The sequence below is a fragment of the Pagrus pagrus genome (genome assembly GCF_965226575.1).
Source record: "Pagrus pagrus genome assembly, chromosome: 3".
Taxonomy (NCBI): Eukaryota; Metazoa; Chordata; class Actinopteri; order Spariformes; family Sparidae; genus Pagrus; species Pagrus pagrus.
In genome coordinates, this window is record NC_140187.1 from 30,055,440 (window position 1) to 30,067,256 (window position 11,817).

The 11,817-nt window shown below is 39.6% G+C and overlaps 1 protein-coding gene across 1 annotated transcript; it reads right to left on the reverse strand.

The window, feature by feature from the left end:
- Positions 1-116: 116 nt before the first annotated feature.
- Positions 117-7,090, reverse strand: ppp1r3db (protein phosphatase 1, regulatory subunit 3Db). Its single transcript, XM_084349881.1, has 2 exons — positions 6,882-7,090; positions 117-6,686 (listed from the first exon to the last, which is right to left on the reverse strand). Exon 2 carries the CDS (start codon positions 6,664-6,666, stop codon positions 5,743-5,745), a length of 924 nt encoding a protein of 307 aa, XP_084206007.1. The 5' UTR covers positions 6,667-6,686; positions 6,882-7,090; the 3' UTR covers positions 117-5,742.
- Positions 7,091-11,817: the final 4,727 nt, after the last annotated feature.

Below are 11,817 nucleotides of genomic sequence, written 5' to 3' on the forward strand. Positions count from 1 at the left end.
CCCTCGTGAAAACAAGTACACCTGATCGCATTTAATATCTGATGACTGGCAGAGGGACAAGAATGAGAGAAACAAGCCATTGTGTGTGATTCAATCTGATTTGGTGTCACACTTATCCCTGAGCTTGTTGTTATCAGACAAACACATTAAAATGACAAGCGTCATGTGAGGTCGTTGGAAAGCCTCTTTCAGAACCTCTTACCTGATATTAAATTTGAAAAAAAGTGAACCAACCCTGGTATGGTCACATCTCTTCCAGGCACGTTCAGATCGGCAGTGTAGTTTTTAGCTTCTTTCCTGACACCAACATGCCTGTTATGAGTCACAGCCTCCATTCTGGCGCAGGTGGAGGAACAGATGGCAGCTCCAGTTTAAATTGCGCAGCGATCAAAGACCGCTCGCTGTCTGTAGTAATGAAACCAGAGGCTACTTGCTGAGAGATAGTGGCAAGTCAGGTCCAAACTGCCCACTAACCTGTGGAGCTGCGTGGGAGGAAGAAGGGATGCTCTCACGGTTGTGAGGGGGATATCCTGACTTCCGGGTATCCCTCAGATGGGTGGAGGCCAAGTGTTGAACATATGTTCAGCCGTTTTTAGCTGTTTTACTGTAAGGCTGATGACTTTCTGGCTCAAGAATAGGCTACGGATCATAGATCACGTCATAAGTTGGATCATTTTCTTTTTCCATTAGATTCCTGAAAAACACTTTGCCAGTAATAGTGGTAATTTAGCTGTATTGCATAACAACAATGCACGTCACTGTTACTCTCTGAGCACCCATAGGTGTTATTTTTAACCACACATTAACTTCATATTAAAATGTTGCTTCAACAAATAAATATTCATATGGGGCAATCAGCCTTACACTTGAGACTCACAACAAACAAATATTACAAGTGACACAGTTCTTTTATTCCAAATCACACCGCCCGTAATGGTGATTTAATGATGTAACTCATAATCGCTGGGAATAATGATGCATCAGTTTTTACATTTCAATCCCAGCCAGTCCCCAGAGAAAACGTCACTACTGAGCATCATGTTGGCTCCTAATATGGTGCCTTCTTATATAACTACCGGCAATAAGCACAAGATGACAGCCCCAAATAAAGGCACAGCGCTGCAAGGCTGCATGGATGTGTGCCCCAACGACACACTGGCATGACAGCCTAGACTGTTGGTGAAGAACATCCGTACAAACGAGCGCCATGTTAGAGCGATGAAAACCAAGCAGCCCCGAAGTAAATAGGGCATGTTTGTGTTGGTCTCTGGTGCAACTGTAAAAGGTTTAGAGGACGTAATAAAGCCTGTAAGCACTAAGACTTTCTGCAGTTTACTGTGACGCACATGCCTTTATCTACTGCACCTAACAATACCTGCTACAGTGAAATAAGTCATCGTCTGTGAATCCAGTAATTACAAGCATGAGCCAAGTGCATGAGACAACAACAACAACAAAGGGTTGTGTCACTGTAAAATGTTTCTACAAATCTTCCTAAAGGCAGGTAGAAGAATCAGGAATCAGTGATGGGATAATGAAGGTGAACCAGCCCATCACCCAATCTACAACCAAAATACTACAATACAGTCCTTTTTATCATAACAGATGATGCTGTCACTTTAAGGTTACCGTTGATTTCATCATACACTCACTGTGGTAGTGAATTTGTTCAGTAAAGCTCAACAGAAGGACTGATGTGTACAATGTGCATTCATAAAGTTTCTTCACTGGAATTGTTTAGAACCAAAAAGCGGTGGAAGGTTACATTTGCTCAGGCATTTACAATATTGAGGTCCTTGTTCTTCACCTGAGTGTTTCCATTTTCAGTTACTTCCCACTTTTTCTGTCCAACCCTTCAAAGGTAACTGTACTTTTTGCTCCACTAAATTGATTTGACAGACAATAACTGTGAAATTAAAAACTGGTGTATTGATTTTGCATTAATAACACACACGGTAATATCATGTGAATAATACCGCGCAGATGCTAGGACGTGGATGTTAAAGTGTAATTGTTCTTTTTGTACACTTTGTACAGTTATGAGTACTGACCCTCTCGTCACCTCTCTGCACTTGTGTTCAATTTGCCAAAAAAGAGACAAAACCACAGTAAACAAAGTAAAAGATGAATTTGACTCCCTTTTCTTGTTAATTTAGCAGAGATATCACAATTATAGTGTTATTTTGAATTTGTCTGGCCATGATAACCCTGTAGTGAACATCTGATATTGCAACCTTTTTGACAGCTATAATTACTCATTATGGTACATCGCAGATTAAGATTCTACATAATATACATTATTAAAACTGTACATTATCCAACACCCAATTGCCAAACTGTATACAAAGTAGCTAAACTTAGCTTTACCTCAACCACCAACAGTCATTATAATCTGACAACATAATAACATATATACATATTGACTAGTTTTACTCTATTACTTTTACTTTGGGGATCTGAATACTTCTTCCACCACTTAAAAAAAATGTAAATACACCTTGACATTTACTTTGATTGGAACATGTAGGGTCTTGGATTTGAACAATGGTGCCATCTAGTGTCCAATAAGTGCAACATCCGACTGCTTCAAGTTACACATTGAGTTGTTGGCGTTCCTAGAGCGAGCAGTTGATGAGTGTTTGGTGTTGTAACAGAGCTGCACTTCAGTCACCAATATGCATGCACACTTAGCACATCATAGGATTTTAATCCACTCTTCTCAAACCCTAAACAGTTACTAAGAACCCATAAATTGTAATGACAGTCACATTTATACATGAGGGGTTTGATTTAAAACTTTAAATCTGCATTTTTTGCATTTGAAGATAATGTATGGGCCTGTGTTACCGTTGTTACAGATGTAAACAAATCATAGAAAGAAATGAACCAAAGTTTGTAATTAAAGAACTGTTAAAGGATATTTTTCTTTAGTTTTACCTTTTCTTCACATTTGGATCATAGGCTGAGCCTTTAATGAGCAACTTTATTTTAGTTTTCTCTGACTGGATGGATCATGAATTAAGGCTTGACATGCTCAGTAATGTTTTGGGATCGCTGCTATCATGTTTAAAGCATGCCATACAGCTGCAGTGAGTAATGCAGATGGAAGAATGCCCTGCTACGAGCCAAACGTTATGCCCTGCCAGAAAGTTGTCTGGAATCCGGCCTCCGATATCAGTGGAAACTTTTTAGTGAAAGGTCAATGCTGTGAGGAATCTAACAGAGCTGGTCACAGTGCAGCAGAAGAGCCAACGCTGCTCCCCGCAGTCCTCTTCTATAAACACAAACAAGCTGCAGAAGAATGAGGTCAGGCCCTGTTGACCACAGCTGAAAGTAGACTACCAACAAACAAGCTGCTCAGGTCGCCAGCGGATCATTAAGTCGCCTCGTTTGTGTGAAATCAGGAAAAAATATGGATTTGTAGTGTTGTGCAAATTCTGTGTTAAGAAACAATAATAGTGGTTGTTTACCTCAGACTGTCAATCATTAAATTGGGTCACCAGACTTGCCAGAGTGCCAAGTCAGCAAATTCTTTTGTAGGTCTGTACAGAGGTGGCAGGGATTTAATCTACGTAAAAGCCTAGCAGTACCACAGAAATCCTTTCATGACTTGAAGCAGACCGTAATATATTAAAAAGGTGCTCGACCCATTTTGCCTCATCAAACTTATTGATCTTTGTAAATATATGCTTATTTTGAAATTAGATGCCAACAAGATGTCACAAAAAACTGGGACAGGGGCGACAAAAGACTGGGGAAGGTTTGGAATGCTCCACGTCACTCAAGTAAACAGGTCCACTGGTAGCAGGTGATAGTGTCATGGTCGGGTATGAAAGAGGCATCCTTGAAAGGCTCAGTTGCTCACAAGCAAGGATGGGGGCGAGGTTCACCACTTTTGGAAATGCATGATTGTATAAAGGAGATTACTACGCACATGGGCTCAGGAACACATCGTGAAACTATTGTAACACAGTTTGTTTGCATTCTGATTTTGATTTATGTTTTACACAGCATCCCAACTTAAAACTGGGGTTGTACACTTGAATTTCAGTTTACTTATACTGCTGTGATGTCATCTGGATTTTCTCAGCTTCAGCCAGACTTATTTTTAACAGAAAAATAACATTTTGAACTGGATGTGTGGTTGGTGATGTGCTTTTTGGAGCTTTGAACTACAATTAAATTCATGGCATAGTCCTTTAAGGGGTGAGCTACAAATGTGTGGAGAAGCTAAGCAGATGTTGATGTTTCACTGTACGCTTTCTAATGTGTTATATCAAACCATAAGGATGCAGAATCACAATATTGCACAATATTAAATGATCAAATCACCCAAGGCAGCAGGATTCATAAACTGCATTAACCCCTTATGTTCTGGCATCCTCCAATGTTTCCCAAACCTTTAACCATTCTAGTGTTTCCAGTATTTCTCTGGTGTTAAAGTCTTCATCTGAGTTCTTCCTGGTTAGAGCATATTCTAATCTGAAGTGGATGTTTTATGTATTATGTATATGTATTATGTTATATATATATATATATATATATATATATATAACATATAACTAACCCCTGAATTCAAAATGTTACTTCAGTAAAAGTATTTTCAGCTAAATGTACATGACATATATTAACATATAAGCAGAATTTTGGCTGGTTGAGGTGGCATCCATTTTAACTTCTTTATAAATTGTTGGGGTTGTTGATACACATTTTATAAACTGATCATAAACTTTTTTTAAAAAAATACAATATTTGCTTTGAAATGTATTGGAGGAGAAGTACTGGGTAACGCTTTATATTTCATATTAACACCCTTGTAATCAGTATTATTTAATGGGTAATAAGGTCCTTATAAGATGCTAAATAACATTAATAAGACCATATCTTCCATACTTACAATCTGCACCACTGTACATATTTATTTATATTTTTATACTTACATTGCACTACTTGCCTTGTACTTTTTACTCTATTTTATGTTGTGTGAAATACTCGGATGCTGCTAGAATTTCGTTGTACACTTGTGCAATGACAATAAAAGGATTCTGATTCTGATTCTCTGATATACGTGTTAATTGGCATTTTCAACATATGTATTGTTATAGACTGCTTAAGAATGTTAAAAGCCTTAAGTATTTCTCATAACTCTTTGTAATAATATTGCAATCTAAGCTTTTTTTTGTAGCTTGAATTAAGATCAATACATACTTTATCATGCATTTATTAGCAGTTAACTAAGCTTTTTGCAGCTAACAGATCTAAACAACAGTCTTGTTAGGGACTCTTGATTATCCACTTTATTTATGGATCTTTATTAACGTTCTTAATAAACTGGTAACATGGTTCTAATGCTTCAGAATGTCTGATCATCTTACAATAACCATGTTTATGATGCTATTAACACATAAATAGTCTTATTGATGTTAATAAGCTTCTAATGAGGACTTATAAGGGCTTTATTACCTATTAGCTAACAATTATTACAAGCACCAGAGTCTATCATGCAAATGTGCTCATGTAAATTAATGTGCATTGTCCCCTTTTTTTAAATAAAATAAATGTATTACAAGGACCTTAATATAAAAAATCAAAGTGCAGTATAATGTGGTACAGTACGTCATAATTGTAGAAACATAGAGTAAGTAAAAGAAAAGAGAAACATACTTCTAATAGTTAAAGTACAGCATTATGCTTGTCACCCATATTTGGCAATCAGGTGTGTCAGCCCCACCGTGTGGACGCTCAGGTGAAGTGCAGCATGCTGTCCTCACACTCTCTCGGCACAGTCACCTTGTAGCTGTGGCATGACAGCTTGTAATTTTGTCCATTGTTGTTGTCCCAGTAATTAGATCCTCTTACATGGAAGCAGATGGCAAATTCTAAAATGGCTCCTGGCTGCAGAATGAAGGGTGGGACAGGCAGACGAAATTTGAAGATATCTGTTTCTGGAACGTCACACTTGGCACGGTACCCACTGGATACCCAGGATGCTGTTGTTTCTGTGAGGGTCCTCCAGTTGGTGAAAGAGTAGTGCACCGTGACCTCTTTCTCATAAGCTAAATTAATTACATGTATAGTCCCTGTTATCCCCTGATCTGAACACAGGACCTGCTCCAGACACACACTCTGAGAGCAGAGACGCTTCAGGAAGTCTGGCTGAGCTCCCATATTCTCAGGGAAACATGGTTTGAAGTAAGGCAGGGAGAGCTCCAATGACTTCCTGAAAGCCAGTTCGGAGCTCATCAGTAGTCTGAACATAACATGTTGGGGTATCATTGGGTGCTCCTGAACTTTGAAGACTTTAACTTCCTCTAACTCGATGCCCAATGAATCCACAAAGCGTACCTGCGGGCTCTTGAGTTCCCTTTTCCTCTCTGGTAACGAAGGAAGAGACTGAGCTCGCCTCCTCATGATCGTCTTGGTTGGGGGATCACTGGGTGAGGTCTGCTTTAAACTGGGTTCCTTTACTGGGGGAGCTCTAGGACCTGGAGGGCGGATCCGCACCGGGGCCTTGGGAGTCTGAGGCTTAGGATCATAAATGTCCCGGAGACGGATGGTAGTCATTTTAGTGGTGGATACGCTACTGGAGCCACTGATGAACTGAGTCTGGGTCCCACTCTTCTCACCAGAACCTCTCTCCTTCCATTTCTCACAAGCCCCAGCCATGATCTTCACATTAAACACACCTTGAGAAACAAAACAACCAATGCAAAACCTAATCACAAACAGTAGTTTTTCAAACTGCACATGCAAAGATCCTGTTACAATCAGTAGTTTTATAGACAAAAAAAGAATCATTTGAGAAGACATCAGTCAGACGCTTAAAATCTAAAGCAATACAAATGTTGCTGCATGCTAAACATTTTCAAGAAAGAGCAAACCTTTACAGCAGAGACTTCTGGTCTTCTGTTGCTGAGCTAGCCTCTTGCATCGACCTTATTCAGTGTCTGCAAGCAACGTTGCTACAAACCCAACTGCCACCAGATGACAGACATGAGCCTGCCTCTCTGCCAGCAAATGCCAGTAAGACTCCACAGGAAGCCGAACCAACATCAAAAAATAATGCAGCAGTCGTAAGCCCTCGACAGCAGATGATCTAGTGAGACTTGACGAACAACACGTTCCTTTGAAGCGAGTGAGCAGTTACTGCAACCAAAACTGGGTCTGGTGAACAAACTGTGATCTATTGCAGCCACGCTTTGAGTTGAGCCTTTGACATATAACATGAGACCTTAGCTCGGGATGGGAGGTGTAGAGTGAATATTTATAGCAGGTAGGGGTGGGCTGTGTCTGTTCTCTGAAGATGCCTTTATGGTCACCGACATGAAACCTGTTGTCAGAATACTATATGACTGTTTTGTTAACAGCAACCAGAAAAACAACCAAAAACTAACTCTGTGAAATGTAGAGCTTTCAATTGTTGACAATGTGACCCAGTATAGTAATGTTTGAGTTTTGTTGTGTTTTTTTAGCATTAAATTTCAAGATGATTATTCTGTGAGATGTACCAATTTGTACCACTGTGGAGAAGGCTTGGCACAGCCAATAGATAAGAAATGAACACATCTTGGCTTTGACACTGAACGTGAAAGGGGACACATTGAAATGTACAAGACACAAACTACTTATCAACACTTTTGGTTAGTCCGATCTGACTCACTTCACTAAAACGACAGTCAACTGTCGAAGAATGGATGAACGTTAAAATGACATATCATAATACAAAATCTAGCACTTCTTCTGCAAGAAGAACCTGTCGACAGTAACAGGGTGGCAGCGTTAGAGCTGATGAGAATTACTACTTTAACACACACACACACACACACACACACACACACACACACACACACACACACACACACAGTTTACTCTTCTCTGTTCATGTGTGTTGAATTATTCTGTTTACTTCACCCGTTGCTACATTTAGCTAGGACTGCCATTGTTAACTGTTCATGAAACACAGACTGCTCTTGGTGCTCTGCTGCTTTGAATGGAGTGACTATTTATGAACACACCCTTGGTCATAATTATGGATTCAGTGTTTCATAAATTTGACTTTGACTAGTATCTCATAATTTCACATAGTATCTCTTAACTAGGACTAAGAAAATAGAAGTTGACAATTGACATTCATGATGTTATTTGGTGTTATTTGTAAATGAATATCTTAAAAAGTGGTCTTCATGTAAAGTCTGTTTGGTAATCTGTACACACCTTTTGAAAGTCTGCATAAACCTGCTGCATCCTAATCTGCAGCACTTTGAATATTAACAATAGGGGAATAGTTCAGTGTGGTCTTTACATGCATAAATGTACTTAAAGTACATCAAACTCACCCTAACCCTTTTTTAAATACATATGCGTTAAATATTTAAATAGTTTTCTTTAATCTACAGTATGTAAATGTGCAGTATTATGGTGCCGTTCAATTCATCTGACCTCCTGTTTATGCATATATTGAGAGTAAAAATGCAGATTTGTGTTTTGTGGGAAGTTGAGGTGTACTTATGCCATATGTTGTTTCACAAAAACTCATTCATGTATTTCATAGTTACAGCACAAATGAAGTAACCCATCGTCTTACATTTATCGACAACGCAGCCACACGGTGCTGCACTAACTGACTAAAATCAGATATTTTGTCTCAATAATGATATAATGGTAAAACAGTGGTATAAAGTGCCTCGTTCTGTCAATCTAGCATTTGTAAATTATATCAAGTATGTGTGAGTCCATGGAGGTAGATGGATCAGGGCAGGGCAGGCTGACAAACTGAAAGACAAACAGTACTGGGCTCTTCTAGTTGGCAACAGTTTGGTTTGAATGAGCACAGAAAGTTGGCAGCTGTGCAGACCAGACATGAATCTCTGCAGCAGCAGTTCTCCTGACAACATGGAGGAGGAGAAGCTCAACGTTTCCTCCAGAGAGTCTTCCAGAGTGATCTGCCTCCAGGTGCTGCCTTCATACCTGCTGGCCGGGCTGGGCATGGTGATGGCTGGCATGCTGCTGGACCAGGTGCAGGTCAGTGACAGCTGACTCACACAGCTCTGTGACACCAGCACAGATTATATGTACGTGGACTACAGTAGGACATTCAATGGCAAAAGTCTTCCATACCTTAACCACATTAAAGTGTATTTGCTGATACAGTGAGGAAAAGTTCTTCGTTCTTGTTAGATTATTTCTTAAGAGTCTGACTATGAAAGAGCTCGTAATAACAGGAATATGATCATATAATATTCCCACCTGGAAGAAAGACTACTTAGGTCCACCAAGGTAACCATATCTGTCCATTCATGTCATCTCTCTGACTCTCGTGTGTCTCTGAGGTGAATGGACTGAGCTGTGACCTGGTGCTGTGGGTTTGGAGGTCACAGTGAACTACTCGGTCTATAAAGTGACCCTGCCCCATGAGAATAAATTAACAGGTCGTTGCAATAAGGTACAGCAACACATGAATTTACAAGTTAATTTAGTACAAGTATCCAGTTATGCATTGGGATCCCAGGCATCATGTGTTGCAGATTAAGGCAAGTTAACATGCAGTTAAAACTGAATTGTATATTAAACTAAGTCTGTGGAACCACTGTGGTCGATACTGAATTAAGAAGGAAGACAACAGATTATTATATGAATACATTTTGAAATATATATAAATGATACACTCATCTGAGACATACATTAAGAAAGTATTAAACAACAGCTACCAAATTTAGCCAGTTAGCTCCTAACTGTGGACCTCATGTCTGTGGACCTGCAAGCCACTGAGAAGAGCAGAATGAGCTCCCCATACCTAGAGTAGTACATAGAGTAGTAGACGAAAGAAACAGGTTAATATTCCCTGAAAAGAGACTAGCCAACTGAAAAATTAAACGCTTTCTTACTATTACTATTATTAATACTTCTCAAACTTGTAGCCTACTTCTTGTTGCTTCAGGCAGCTTCCAATAGAACATTTAACAAAAACATGTTGGTCACAGGAATCCCCATTGTATGAAATATGAGCGGCCATGTTTGGGGCACTGGTGTGCTTTGTTGGTGTATGGGAACCCTGCCCTCCTCCCACTGGCTCTAACCAGTGTTCCCAGACATGCAGTCCACATTTGGACACTCTTTAGACACAGCTGGGGTAACTCTGGATTAGCCTGCTGCTGTCATGCTGTTAACACTGGCTCTTTATTGTGATGCTGCTGATAAACCAAGCTCATTATCCTGTATAGCTAGCTAGTCAGCTAGGTCAGCCAGGTACTGTAGATAGCATGTGTAGCTTTGTTTAGCTAAATAAAACCCACTGTTGCTTATTGAGTACTTTGTTCATTTGGAGCAGCAGCAAGCAGCTCGACAGTTGATGCAGAATTAATTTTATATTGTTGTCGCCCTTTAGCTAACAAGAGCTAAGTATGCTGCTATTCCGACATGCCGCTATTTAGACAGTGACCTGTAATTGTCGGAATAGCGGCATTAAAGTTATTTTTCAAGCGTCCCACTATTTCGACACTTTGTTTTGTCACAGTCGGAGACATGTCGGAATAGCGGCATGTCTAAATAGAGATATGTCGGAAAAGCGGGATGTCGGAATAGCGGGCGGACCCCGTGGAAAAGTTCTGGTAGCATTCGTTAAGCTTGCTAGCTTCAGCTAAACACGACCATAAAACAGTGACATTATCAAATAGAAAGAATGGAAGAGTTTCCAAGAGTTTTGGAAAAGAGCATTTTGAAATTATTTTTTTAATATGAAAATAAGAATGACGAAAATAACATTTTACAATAACTTGAGTTTTTTAAATTTATTTCACAAATGATTTTTTTTATACATTTCAGACAATTTATTCATTACTTTATATTCTAAGTACTATTTCAAATATTGATTAATGATTAATACTGAACAAAATGAGGCACAAATTAGGACAGATGGGATGGAACATGAATCAAAAGCCATTTCCCAGGTCCTTTTTTGTGATGTAATTCACTACTTACTCACAGGAGAGCTGCTACTGTATTTGGACAGAGGCCAATACAAGCATTAGGACTGTATGAGAAGTGATGACAGGTCCAGGAGTTACAAAAAGCATTTCTGGTTGCCTTACTAGTGCATACTGTTTGACAGTGGAGGCCTGAGTTCAGAATGTGTCTGAAAACAAAGCTGCATGTTATCATGTCTCACCCTGTCATTCTGGCAAATGATTTTTACTGTCAGTTACCCAAAATATGAAAAATAGTGATCTTCAAGAAGAGACAGAAAAGACAATTCCTCTATCCCCACTGAGTGCTTTGACTCCTTAATGCATGTGTACAAACACTGTAAACCTCCAGTCATCAATCTTTAGCAGCTGTTGCTTCACAATTCAATTTACAAGCAGAAGTCAGGAGGGGGCGCTGCAGAGAGTGGAGCGCCCACTCCAAGCCATGTCTCAAGGACACTTTTCAGCTGAGTCACTGCCCTTGTGTGTGTGTTTGTGTGCGTGTGTTTAGGTGTATGTGAGGACATAGCTTTACTAAGTGCTCTGTACAGGTGTATGTTCCTCCCTTCTGTTACATTATATGGTGTGTGAACTGAGGAGTTAGGAGAGGCTAAAAACTAGAAAAAAGTGTCTGAACTTGTTTCATTTCTGTCTTTCTTTTACACCTAAATAGCAGTTCAGGTGTGCATAGAGGCTATAGATTTTGATGTGTGCCAGACCCTGGCAAATATTTTTGTAGAATGGAACAGCAAATTACATAACAAAGACAGAAAGAGTGACGTAATGAACTCTGACGGACTGAAAAACTCCGGGGGGACAGTAAGTGGCAGCCTGTGTGTTTCCTCCAATCAAAGAG

Excerpts from the sequence above, each read along its gene's own strand:
- ppp1r3db (XM_084349881.1), bottom strand. The coding sequence starts at position 6,666 with ATGGCTGGGGCTTGTGAGAAATGGAAGGAGAGAGGTTCTGGTGAGAAG.